This window comes from Chaetodon trifascialis, chromosome 1, assembly GCF_039877785.1.
Source record: "Chaetodon trifascialis isolate fChaTrf1 chromosome 1, fChaTrf1.hap1, whole genome shotgun sequence".
NCBI classification, from domain to species: Eukaryota; Metazoa; Chordata; class Actinopteri; order Chaetodontiformes; family Chaetodontidae; genus Chaetodon; species Chaetodon trifascialis.
The window spans coordinates 2956159-2969933 of NC_092056.1; the positions used below are offsets into that span (position 1 = coordinate 2956159).

Sequence of the window (13775 nt, forward strand, 5' to 3'; positions counted from 1 at the left end):
GCTTCTGAAATGTTTTGCAGTCACTTCCTGTCAGAACTTTGTTGGAAATGTGAGAATCGGTAGAAATAATGAAAAAATTCTGATCTAACCCAAAGAGCCCGGACTTTAAATGGAGATTAGAAGATGAACCTGTGTAGAAAGTATTTTAGATTATTCATATCATGAAGAGTTTCTATCACAACCATCTTTAAACTCTTAAAATGTCACTGTAAGAGATTCAAATTCCTTTTTCTTCCACACAGCTGAACTTTGTTCTGAAGGCTTTTTTATATGATGCATGCATGAGGCATAACAATAAGAACTTGTGGCTGCACCATCACTCTACATGAGAATATTCTACTTTTCTGAATCATTTTACACACATCTTTAAAAATATTAGAGCGACCACACTTTAAGTTCAGATACTTTAAAGCTGCTGTAATCAATGGTTTTTGGTATTAACGATGGCACAGAGGAGCCACAGTTCCCCTCAGCTTTGCAGAGTGTTTTAGTTTTCAGCTTCACTGTTTTGGATCAGTCTCAGGTCTCGTCAGCGTTGTCTTTACACGCAGCTTTTTCAGCAGAAAAATGCTCGCAAACGCACCAAATGACCAATAAATTATAGCCGGTAACCAAAGTGAAGCATTTAGCTGCTGAAGAGCTGATTTTAGTCTTACATCCATCAGGTGGCCACGAATGATGACGATGTCCTTAAATCATCAAATGTTCGATAACAAGCTCAATCAACTTAAAGGCTGATGATGTGTTAATGTAGCTTATTTTCACTGCTTTGTAACATCTGAAGAAGTCAAAGGTCCCCAATATGCCAGTTTTTGTTTCTTTTGGAGAATTAACCTTTTAATTTCATATACTCGTAACAGAGGCTGCGTTAATGAATTATTAGAGCAGACGAAAGCCTGTAAAAGGGTTTTACTCCAAAGGAAGACGAGGACGGAATATAAATATTTCTTTATTCAAATCTAATTCACTCATAAATAATATATAGAAACATATGACACAACAATCCCAGCATCCCTCGTGTCTGTGTGTGTGTGTGCGTGTGTGTGTGTGTGTGTTTCCTATGAACAAAGGCTCTTATTTACAGGTGTACATGGTCCTCAGTTGTCTGCAGGTGAGGAAAACGTCCAGCAGCAGGAAGGAAAAGTCTTTCTGAGTTTGTCCGTTTGTGGAAAAAGAGTCCGTCCGGTTCAGAGCGGCTCGTAGATGCTGCTGGGTTCAGCGGAGGGACTGAAGGCCGCAGGGCTGTTCTGAGGCGATCCGGGGCCCCGGGGGACCACGCTGTCGCCCGGGGGGGCCACGGCTGCATCTGTGCTGATCCGCTCCACGATGCTGGACAAACAGTCCAAACTGGAAACCAGCGACCGTTTACTGCTGCTGGAATCTGGAGTGAAGAAACAAGAAATATAAGTTTTCATGATTTTTATAAGAAATATGAGAAAAATGAGGAGGAGCTGCTCGTATTAAAGATCAATCAGGTCAAGTAAAGGTCGTACTGATGGAGGCAGTGATCATATTATGAGTAAAAGGTCACATTTAAGGTCATGTGAGAAGAAAAACGGGAGATAAGTCATGAAGTGGTTTCATTAAAGGACAAAGGAAACTTTTTAAGGAGAAAATATAAAATAACTCAAGATGGACGTTTTAAAGGAGAAGGTCCAGTGTGGTCATATTAATCTGTTATATTAAAGTTACATTCAAGAAGAATTGTGTTTTTATAGGACATATAATAGAAGATGCTTGTTAAATAAAAAGAGAAAGTACAAACACGCTGTAAGAAATGAGCCACATTAACAGAAATAAAGTGGAAACACGTCATTTTAAAGGCCGACCGTGTGAAACTCACCGTCTGCTGTCTGGCTGCAGCAGGAGCCGTCACTGTTCTCACTTGTGGTCGAACACGGAGAGATGAAATCCATCTGGAAACAGATCAATCAAGACGATTTCAGTCAACGAAACAAACATCAGCGATCAATAAGAGGACACAGTGTCTGAGGAGAGGAGCGACAGACAGCTGATCAAATGTAACTGATACATGATTTATGTTCAAAACCGACGACTTTAACGAAGCTTTTCTATCAATTAAACCAAATATTTTCTGCAGAGGTTTATTACATCACTGTTCTTCACTCTGCTTCTACACTTCATAAACATATTATGGGTCAAAAGGATCAATAAGAGAGTTAAGAGTCTGTGACTTTTATTTAAAACTACAAAGATTGTTTTTAACTGTTTTTAAAGCAAAGCTTCACTGAGCAACACAAAACAAGAAGGACTCAGTTCAAACTGTTTGAACTGATGCACGGATTATTTCCAAATTCTTTCCAAATAACTAACAAATTGGTTTCAAACACCTTTAAAACCGTCACAATTAAATTTCAAACTGACTGTTTTCAAGAGGCGCATTTGAGGCTTTATCGACATTTCTGAGTAAAAAAAAAAAAAAAAAAGATTTCGCCTAAAATGTGACTTTAAAGTTGCTTTTAAAGATTCCCTCCATTCAAGATGTATTAAAGCACTGAGGCCAAAAATAAATATCCCAAACACATTCCAAACATTTCATGTGCAGCACATGAACCGTTCAGCTGTTCTTGAACTCACCACGCCATCAGAGCAGTTGGAGCGGGGGCTGGAGGCGTCCGAATCCCCGCTGTAGTGTTCCAGCGGCGGGTAGAAGCCGTCGTCGCGGACCGTCCTCAGCAGCGCCTGCAGGGACTCGATGTAGCTGATGGCGTTGCGCAGGATTTCCACTTTGGGCAGCCGCTGGTTCGGATTGGACGCCGTGCAGCGTTTCAGGGTCTCAAAGGCGTCGTTGACTTTACTTAGCCGTCGCCTTTCCCTCATGGTTGCCGCTTTCCTGCGGTCTGCGTGGGTTGTTTTCCTCTTGCAGGCCTTGCAGGCCCAAAGCAGGCAGTGCCCCCCCTGGTGGGGGCCCCCCGGAGCCCTCACATGCACTTCCTCCTCCTCTGCAATTGGCACATGGTGATGGTGATGGTGATGATGATGAAGATGGTCCTCAGACTTCAGCAGGCTGGCGTGCAGCAGCCGGGAGTCCAGGTCATCAAAAAAGTTCATGTCGCCGGCGCTGAAGCCGGGGTCATCGTAGAGGTCATCAGCAGAGTAGAGAGGGAAGGGAAGGTCAGCCAGATCCATCTGCAGGGTCCACCGGAGGATGAAAAGGAGGAAGAAGAGTTCCTCTGAAGGCTGAGAAAGAAAGGCCTCCACGAAGTAAAAACAGGATGAAGCAAAGGCAGCAAAAGAGAAAAAGAAAAGACGGTCCGTGTCAAAAGTCTCCTGTCGGTCAGCTGATCTGAGGAAAGCAGTGCGAGAGGAGAGCAGCGCTTTTAAAGGGCCAGTCTGTGCAACCTCAGCTCTGTTGGTTTGTCTTTATAAAGGCATCCACGTGTGGGCGGGGCTGTGGCTGAACTGACCAATGGTCAGAGGGGTGTGTGTGTGTGTGTGTGTGTGTGTGTGTGGAGGGGGTGGGTGTCACTGAGGTGAAACTCAGCTACAAGAAAACAAGAGTTCATATCAATCCTAAACAATCAGCGCTGAGTCACTGTTAGAGGTCAAAGACAAATGATAGACACATATAAGAGGTCAAAAATCACCTGAACTAATGCAGCTCCGTCTGTTTCTGTATTTCCTTGAATTAAGAGAAAAAATCCCGAATTAAGGAATTAAAGTTTCTTAATTTGGAAATCAGAAAAGTGTCTCCTCTAAGGCGCCGTGATCTGTTTTCACTTCTTTAAGCAAAAATCAGACTCGGGTTGAATCTGAAACAACTTTGAGCTGTTTTCACTAAAGAGTAACTTTATCCTGTGGATCAAATGTTCAACTACATGAAACAACTTTTTAAGACGCTTTTTAGCAGCGCAGACAGTTTGTAAACACATAACGTGATAACTGTTCGCATCACGGCAGATAAACTTCAGTCACACTGAGAAAATAAATCTTTCTTATGAATCTGCTTCCTAAAACTGTACGAGAAACATTATATTTCTCATTGAAAGCAGCATCAGACTGAAGGAGCAGCACTGACGTTTGTGATCTGCTTGTTCATTATCATAATAATCAATACTCATTATGATAACTGACAATAATAAAAATCAATCTGCTTTTGTTAACGAGACCACAAATAGAAACATATCTGCTATTCTCTCAACATCCCACTGAGACATAATTTACCTGTTAGTTTGTATTTCTTTATTTATTATTAATCCTTAATCATTCAGACATGTGTAACGTTTCTCTTACGTGAAATAACAGTAAATGTAGCAGCAGCAGTAAAGGAGCCGTGACGTGACTGTGAGGAGCTTCAGTCTGACGTCCTGCTGAGGTCAGAATGTCGCACAGTTGTCGCGTCTCTGATGTGAGCAGGACGAGGCCCCTCCCCCTCAGTGTGTGTGTGTGTGTGTGCGTGTGTGTGTGTGTGTGTGAGTCACTGGACAATAGTTTAAGACAGTTTGTCCAAACAGGTAAAATAATCTTGATTTCTTTGAAGCGGTCGTCTGTTTTTGTCTTTGAGCCTTTAAAACTCTGCTGAAATCACAACGGTATGTGACTTTAATGCTCTATTTATTATGTATATAGTTTATCATATTATATCAATATATTCATTATTAATATAGTGTATTATAGGCGTATTTTTAGAGTCTGATTTGGGGAAAAAAATGCATATTTTGGTCAACATACATGTGGAAAACTGTAGAGTGTGTGAAGTCAAACAGCAAAGCTTCTTTCACAGTTTATTATGTGACTTAAACTTTAATCAAAATTAATTAATTTATGGTTCATTTTAATCTGATTTCAACCCTAAAAACTGAGAGAAAAGTTACCTGGATAGGTGTGATGGCAAATTAACTGCTGTTAGATGAAAATCAAACTTTGTAGAATCGTTATAAAACACAGAACAATTTGCTTTTTACAGAACATGAGATTAAGAATTTGTGGGGTTTTTTTGTTTGTTTTTGTTTTTTTGTGGGACAACAAAAGACAGAAAACATGTTGAGTTTTATCAGCCTGAAAAAATATTAGTGGTTAATTCATGTTTCCAGCTTGAATTGTTCCTGTGGTTGGACATTTTTATGTGTTTTGTGTTAATTTGTGTATTTATTGTCCTGTAACTGTGTTTATTTATGTGTCTGTTGTCTCGTCGCTGTGGGATTTTTCACGGCTTCAGAGGTTTAAAGTGTTGCTGTGAGACAGAACAGCTCACATCACAGACTCCTCACAGCTTAATGGGAAGGCAGTATGTTAAATTTAGCAGCTCGTGAAATCTAAGACAAGTGCCCTTTTAACGGAGGCTGGTATCATTTTGGAAGATCCCCCGACTCTCACGGCCACTCCTGTCCTCAGAACACGTTCCTGTAAAGCAGAAGAACGTGAAACTGATAGCAGCTGGATCAAATGCTGCCATGAAGGTGCAGGTCTTGGCTTAATTTTGAGGTTTTCCAGCTCTGTTAAAATGTTATACAGACACTTGTAACACGGAGTTCACATAGACAATAAACAAACATAGAAATAATAGCAAATAAATAGTCCAAACATGTATTTTTGTTGCGTAAAATGCTGTCAGAAATTGCCTAAAAATTAAGCGTTGTGCATGAAATCCCTGCAAGGTGTAACACATCTGGACAGAAACAATATGGAAATTGTGTCAGAATTGTTTCAAATTTCATCTTTTCTTCAACACGCGGCTCAAAAAGACACAGCCGTATTTTTAGCAACAAAATTTAAATTATATTTTGTGCATGAAAGAAATCAGGAAATGCAGCATTTGACACTATGTGCTCCATGGCGAAAGCAATACTGACATTGAATATATTTGAATATTTCTGAATATGGACAGATCATTTAGAAAGGTGTCTGACAAGCTCATTGATCATCTAATTAAATCATGCTGTGATTTACTTTTTCCACTCAGTATAAAATACACTTAAATGACAGAGCTGACGTTATTTATCAAATCTCATGAAAGCGTCAATAATATGTTCTGAATCTCGTAACGCTGTCAGACTTTCCAAACTGTCTGTTGCACTCAGCCTAAAGCTCATTGGTTCAAACCCATAATTCATCAAACGCTTCTCATACAGAGTAAATGGAGCATTTGTTGGTGACTATTTTCAGCCGTGGATTAATCTACATTTGGTGCTGTAGCGAGTGTTTGTGGCAGCAGGACGGTGTGTGTGGGACTGAATCAGAATAAACTACAGTGTGTGTGTGTGTGTGTGTGTGTGTGTGTGTGTGTGTGTTCACACTGATGGAGCTTTATGGCACATAGGATGAAGATATACAAGGCTCTTCATACACATAACACATAATTTGGTCTTTCACTACTTCATGAGAAACATGAAATATCAACAGGCTTTTCCTTTATTTTAACTCGACTGAGGTGTTGGTTCAAAGGGTTTAGAGCAGTTTTTGTTTCCTCCATTGGTGCGATCACAGCCTCAGACTCAGTACTAATCCTGCATTTCGGTGAGATATTAAACCTCAGAGGCAGCTATAAGGGCCGGCGCCGGACCAGACTGTGCAGCTGGAAGGATGCCTGAAGGCTTTGGACTTTGGACTGAGCAAGCAGCCAATCAGAGGCCAGATAAGGGCCAAGCGACCAATCCCAGACCAACCACAATAACAGGTTGAAGCTAAGATATTTTAAATGCTTGGCAGCTGTCAGACCGTGTAGTATCATCTATATACTAGATAAAAATACATCTTGGATCTACTTATACTGCTGTATAATCTCATACATACAGATTTATATCAAAGCACGTTCACATTGAACTCACACACACACACACACACACACACACACACACACACACACACACACACACACACTTATGCAAGTATATGAACATTAAAGCCAAATTACAGCTTCATTTGAGGCTTTTGTTAATTTCTTTTTACATTTGCTGTTCCTTTGATGATAATCTCATTACATTTTTATATTCTATATGTTTCTAGTTTTCCATATTCACTGTGTTCAGTAAATAAACAATATAATACAATAAATACCAAAACTCAATCAAAACCTTTATGTTTATTGCTGTTTGATGTCGTGACACTGTCAGACAGAAAATCTGAGTCAGTCACTCCTCATCTTGTGATACCCTGCTGGTGTTTTGATGGGGCTTTTTTCTGATTTGTGAGAAATTGCGTGCTTTTCAGTCTTGTTGTTAGATGACAGCCACCCCCCCTCCCCGATTCCTCGTCATATATGTGAGTGTGATGCCTGGAAACAGCACTCTCCTCTCCTTCACCTCTTACACCACTGACTCACATCAGCACTTCTCATATTAGACGTGTGGGAGGTTAGATTGTGCCACTTAACTTGAAGTCAATCTTTAGACTTAAAAACTGTTTTGTTGGAACACAAAGGTCACAAACATAAAACAGTGTAAGATTATGATGACAGCCGTAATAAATTATTAAGCTGCCACCAATCGACCGACCAACATCAGCTAACATGGCTCAAAGCTAATATAAAATTCGCCTGAAGTATGCCATCGCCAGTCCAATCTAACAGGACACAAAGCTAAGGCTAACATTCATCTGAGTAACGCAACAGGTGATGAAATATAAGCTAACATGGTACAAAGCTAACATAACAACTGCCTGCAGTATGCTACACCAATCCAATATCAATTAATAGGACACAGAGCTAATGTAACATTAGCCTGAGTTATGCTACTGATGATATAATACCAGCTAACATGGCACAAAATTAACATAACATTAGCTTTCAGCATGCTACAACCAATCACATATCAGTTAACAGGACATAAAGCTAACGTACAATAGCCTGAGATAATGATCCAACATCAGCTAATGTGGCTGAAGGCTAATATCACATTAGCCTGAAGTATGCCACCACCAGTTCAATTAAATGGGACACAAAGCTAATGCAACATTAACCTGAGTTACTCAACAGGTGATGAAATATTAGCTAACATCGCACAAAGCTAACATAACACTAGCTTGCAATATGCTACCACTAATCCAATATCAATCAAGACAACAATAAGCTAATGTTAAATTAGCTTCAGTTGAGCTGCCGGTGAGCCAACATCAGCTAATGGGGCAGAATGCTAACTTAGCATTAGCAGCGTTAACGCCATTATAAATTGCATTGACCATATGAGCAACTGAGTGGCAGAAACCAGACAGACTCCTAGTTGAAAAGCTGGTATATTGTGAATTTCTCCCATTTTGCTAAAAGGCCTAAAGACAACAAAATGGCTGCAAATTGCTAACATGGTTAAATAAACTCCAATATCAACACAATTGATCATGATTTCTGGTTTCACTTATTAACTAACTGCTATGAATACATCATGTGATAAATAATTCAGGCTTTATTTGCACTAATCTTGTGTGATTACAAGGCTATCAATGAGGCAACCAATCACCTCCAATAGTTCAATAAGCATTTAAATCCACTTGTTTTTCATGCATATTAGATTAAAGAAAGAAAGAATAAGAACTATTATCACCCACTGCTTATCCCGATGAACCTAACCCTGGATTAGGATTACAGCAGTGGATGCAGACTTTTTCAAAGTTAAAGTTCTGTTAGTTCTGCAGCATCAACGCAGTCCGGCTGTGTTACTCCGTCTGTTGCTTTGAGTTTGACTGAAGCTCTTAATCCCATTTCCGTCTTCTCTGTGTTACAGCGAACGTCTCACGTTTCATAAGGACCCACGATATCCCACCAGGGACTGATGCCAGATCAGTTTATAGCGTACCAGGCGAGGATATTTTTATTAGGCTGTTAGAGAATGTGTGCGTGTTGTTCAGGGTGGCAGCATCTTCTGCTGTCGGGCTGGATTCATGGTTTGTGCGTTATAAACTGGTTTTTAATGTTTTATGATAAGATTTTATGGCACCAAGAGCAAAATCATCAACTGTAATTTAAATATTGTTAAAATGTTGCTTCGATTTATTCATCTTGGTGTTCATGATTAATTCTGCTAATTTTCTTGATAAATTCTGGTAATCATTTCATCTTTTTTTAAGCTCTAACTGTTCAGTATTTTTAATTGATAATTGACTGAAATGATTTGCTGATTAGATGAATTTGCTCCTGATCCACTCAACAGACCATCATCTCGTCATTCTCAGCGTTTTGCTGAAGTCAAGTGCTGCTGTTGTTTGTCTTTCAAACCAAAACAAACAAACAGTGAATCTTCGTCCCGTCAGCTGTCGTCGACGTCATCATCAAAGCTCAAATGAGGAAACCATGAAGCCTCAATGTGATCTGATGTGCAGCGAGCAGACATGTCGGGACATGCTGAGCAGGACGGGGGGACGGCCTGCTGGACCTGGATGTGGATTCCAGATGGATCGGAGCTCAGGGGGACTGCCTGAACACACACACACACACACACACACAGAGCACTGTACCCCCTCCTCTGTTTTACGACTCCTGTTAACAGTCAAAGCAAATTGACGTCGTCTGGCTAATGAGTTGTCTCTCTCTCTTCTTGATTCTCAGCTCGTTCGGGACTCTGAGCTCACTAAAGGCCTCGCTATGCTTCGAAGTTCTCATCCAAAAGCCTCTGAAACCCTCTCTCAGGGGAATCTGGAGGATTGTGTCCGAAAACCTCCTTTTGTCTCCCTCTGACTCTTCCTTTTGATTTCCCTGTTTCTGTCAGTCTTTGTGTGTGTCGACTGTTTGTAAGATAATAGATCATTTGTATGATCCATCGCGTGATTCTCTAAAAGTACTTTTTTGTTCAATTGTTTCTATGCAGATGATCAATTTGTGGAATAAAAAACAAACACAAGTGGAAGCAGAAAATTTTGTAAGAGGTCAGAATATATGAAGATGCATTTTGCTTTGCTGAGGTGGAAAAGGGCTGCTGAACAACATGACATACATGAAACATGTGCCTTAAACGTCACTGAAGCTTCCTCGCAGAGATGAAATGAATACGATACGTGCATGGAACAAAAGAAATGACAGATTTCCATCACCTTTTCTACGTGGTTTTGATCATTTTAGGGTTTTTAATTGCCTTGTGTCCTCTTCCTCTGTGGTGTCTTAATCAGCACCACCAGCTGTTTATCTGCATGTGACCAACTCATGAAACACACAAACAAATTCATTTTGGGGCGACATGTGGATGGAACCAGCGTCGCCTATCAGCAGACAAAAGTGCCTTTGGACGTGGTCCAACACGCCCAAAGCCAAACTTTTACTTCTAAATGTAGAGTTTTATGCTTCTTCACAGGTTTCCATTTGTCCTTAAACAGCAGTCGAAGCCACAGCCAGAGCTGAAACTCAGCTTCAGGTTTGAGTGAGTGTGATCTCAAACTTAAATTTCACTGCCTGTTCTGATATTTTCCAATTTCAATTTTGCACATCCAATGTTCAGTATATATATTTGTTTTATTGTTGTATATTTTATTGTGTTGTATATTTGTTTTATATATATATATATATTCTTTCTCTTCTAATTTCATTCTAATTCTATAATTCTATCTTGTATGGAGCACTGCTACAAAAACAATTTCCCCCAGGGGATCAATAAAGGAATCCTGAATCCTGGAATGCATTTTCAGTTCAGTCAAAATGAGGAGCAACGTTCAGCAGCACCCAGATCTCTGAAATGACATGAAGTTTAGGAGGCTGAGAGGAACTCAGTCACTGCAGGTATGTGAATTAACCTGATTACAGCTTCATCAGGCAGCTGCTGTGAGGTGGAGGTGGAGGTGGAGGTGGAGGTGGAGGTGGAGTCTGACAGGTGTACAGCTTCTCCGAGGGCACGCTGCCACTGGCTGACTGTGAGTTACTGCTTCCTGTTGCTTGGCGAGGTGGTTGACCTCTGCACACTGTGTGATGGCCGCGACTAACTGCTCTAATGGGATCTAAACAGCCTGCTGGGACTGACTAACACACACACACACACACACACACACACACACACACACACACACACACACAGAGTTTATAATACGAACAACGTATTTATGGAACTGGTTGAAGTCGTCACAACAGAATTCGTCTTGTTTTTTGTTGTTTTAAATCATTAATGATTTTTGCAAACACGTTCAATATCAACGTTTCCTCATTAAGGCGATAAAAATTTTAGTCAGACACAATCAGATTCATAACATTTGCTACTAAACATATTGGCCAATGCAAGTCAGTATATGAGCTGAACGTTTCGTCTTTAAGATCGTGCTAGCAGCTCTCTGAGCCTCTACAGTGACTTAGCACTTAGCGCTAAACACAGAGTGCCGCTGAGGCTGATGGGAATGTCGTTAGTTCTGCAAGTGTTTGGTCATAAACCAAAGTGTTTGGGCAAAATTCAATTCTGCCGTTCTGGAGAAAACTAATGTCCGAACAAACTTTTATAACACAAACAGGTTCATACTGTTTTGTGCAGAATGTGCACACCAATGCAAACGAGTTGTATTTCAGTATTAGTGAACATCAGCATATGTGTCACAGCTTCTGTTTATTCAGTCAGAAATGCGACATCAGTGAGTTTTTCATGAGGACTTCCTTTCAAAACACAACTCCACGGTGTAACTGTGCTCTAAATGCATGAAAATTGCAGTTTTTATAACCGTAACTTCAGTGTAACAGTAACATATTTAGTGTAGCTGTATTATAAACTACAGTATCAGTGCTGTGCACGCAGTGATCGAGCAGGCAGCAGCTGCTGTTCACTCTGAGCTGAACTCCAGCTCTGATTACTCATGTGTGACTCCTCACTGCTCTGTAAAAGAAGAAGAAGAAGATTCCTCAAAATGACTTTTGAGTCATTGTTCCTGAAAATCCTCCTGGTTTCCCCTCAGTTATGAAACACAGGAGACATGAATCACCGCGACTGAGAGAAAACCACTGAAAAGTGTTTCTTCCCTTGGTTCCACAGATTCTCTGTACTTTCTGCACATTTCAGATATCACATCTGTATTTTTCACTCCACTTTGTTCATCTGGCAGCTGCTTATAGGAGTTCAGGTTTTACATACAAAACATCCATTAAAAATGATGCATTTTAAATGATTAAACTACCAAACATATTTTCAAAGTAAGCTCTTCACCAGCTACAACATCAACATGCTGCACTGTGCATGTTGATAAAACTCCAGTAACCTAAATTATATAATGATATAACACTGAAGAGGCTAATCTGCATAATAACTTCCTTTGATACTTTCAGTAAATTAGCCTGATTTTTGTACCATTAAAGGAAATTAATGGAAACCAATGGCTGGCTGGTACAGCAGGTTGTAAAAGTCAATTTTGAAAATAAAATAATGATTAAAACTATTCTTTGATACTTTGTTGCTGTACTTTTACTTAAACGTGTAACAGTGTTGCTACTTTTCCTCGAGCATCAGATCTGAACGCCTCTCGCTCTGCTGCAGATCATCATCATTACGAAACACTGATTTCCAGTTTCATGAAGCACCGTCACCGCCTCCACCCCCGGGCTCCTCCTGCGGTTTGGTCTTGAGAACAGATCAGGTCCACCTCTGTCTTCCTCTCAGGGGTCAAAGGTTAAATCAATTCAACCTGCTCTCTCTATCTGCTCCTGCTGTGACAAAGCCATCAGGTCACTTCCTGTTGGGGACAAATGTCTGGCGCTCTGTCCCGGGACGTCACCTGACGGCCGGGGTTTGGCCTGGTCGTCAGCTGCCTCTGATGCTGGGATGTTTTTTCACTCGTCCTCCTCCTCCTCCTCCTCTTCCTCGTGGATGTAAATCAGAGCGCCGCCGCCCTCCAGTTCAAAGACACTCTGACAAAAGGGGCCGTGATTGAAGCGGTGACAGCGCCGACATGTTTTATGAACTTCTGACCTGAACAGGAAGCTCGTCCATGTCCAGCAAGACAAAGTCAAAATGAAAAAAAAGACAAAATCAAGGAACCATCAAAGAACCCGAAACTAAAATATTCAATTTACAGAGAAACGATCTGAGAACATACGTTGGAAACAGAACATTTACTTAAAAAATGTGAAACAATGAATCAATCATCAAAACAGTTGCAGACTCATCAATATTTCAGTCTGTTTGAGCATTATTCTATGATTAATTCAATATCATGATTTCATTTGCCAATATTTGTACCTCAAAACTGCACTTGAATACAACACTTGATTAAATGTAAATCCACCACTGCTGAGCAGCGAAGCAACAACACTGTGTTACAGATTTAATTTAAAAGAGATTAAACTTACTTTCTGATGTGAGTGCTGTAAACTGCAACTTCACATACCTGCACACGTCGGCGTCTTTCCAAAACACGTCCAGTCAGGTGAATCTGTCTCAGGTGGATCAAGTTCTGAGAAATCTGAAGGATAATCAGAGCAAACAAGGAGAACCTGAGCTCCATCTGCAGACCCACAGAGGCTGTGGAAGCAGCGATAATTCAAACAACTAAAACATGTTTCAAGAGTCTGTTTGATTTTACACCATAAGGAAATTAATGGAAACCAATGGCTGCTCAGAACAGCAGGAAAAACACGTCAACGGTCTAAAACTACACAGCATGTATGTTAAAGAATTAAATTGAACATAAAAAAAAAAAATTAGGATTATCTTATTGGAAATAAATGAATGGAAGTCAATGTATACATGTAAAAATACACCAGACAAGCAAAAACAAATGGGTGAGATGTAAAACCTTAAAGAAGTTTCTTGTTTTTGGAGGCTTTTCAGTGGCAGATTAATGCAAACATGCAGCTCTGAAGCGGTGGGAGGGGCTGGGGTTTGGAGCTGTGGGGGTGCAGCTGTTGTAGCAGGATTAAGAGGGCAAGA

The 13775-nt window shown here is 40.4% G+C and overlaps 1 protein-coding gene across 1 annotated transcript; it reads right to left on the bottom strand.

The window, feature by feature from the left end:
• Nucleotides 1–1143: 1143 nt before the first annotated feature.
• LOC139333350 (myoblast determination protein 1 homolog) lies at nt 1144–3150 on the bottom strand. Its single transcript, XM_070965673.1, has 3 exons — nt 2599–3150; nt 1844–1916; nt 1144–1381 (listed from the first exon to the last, which is right to left on the bottom strand). Exons 1-3 carry the CDS (start codon nt 3148–3150, stop codon nt 1188–1190), a joined length of 819 nt encoding a protein of 272 aa, XP_070821774.1. The 3' UTR covers nt 1144–1187.
• Between the last annotated feature and the right edge of the window lie 10625 nt (nt 3151–13775).

What these genes read in the sequence shown, in the direction of transcription:
- LOC139333350 (XM_070965673.1), bottom strand. Translation starts at nt 3,150, where the DNA reads ATGGATCTGGCTGACCTTCCCTTCCCTCTCTACTCTGCTGATGACCTC. An exon ending in CCAACTGCTCTGATGGCGTG is followed by an intron (nt 1,917 to 2,598) that starts GTGAGTTCAAGA and finishes ATCTGTTTCCAG; the next exon opens with ATGGATTTCATCTCTCCGTG. An exon ending in CTGCAGCCAGACAGCAGACG is followed by an intron (nt 1,382 to 1,843) that starts GTGAGTTTCACA and finishes TCTTCACTCCAG; the next exon opens with ATTCCAGCAGCAGTAAACGG.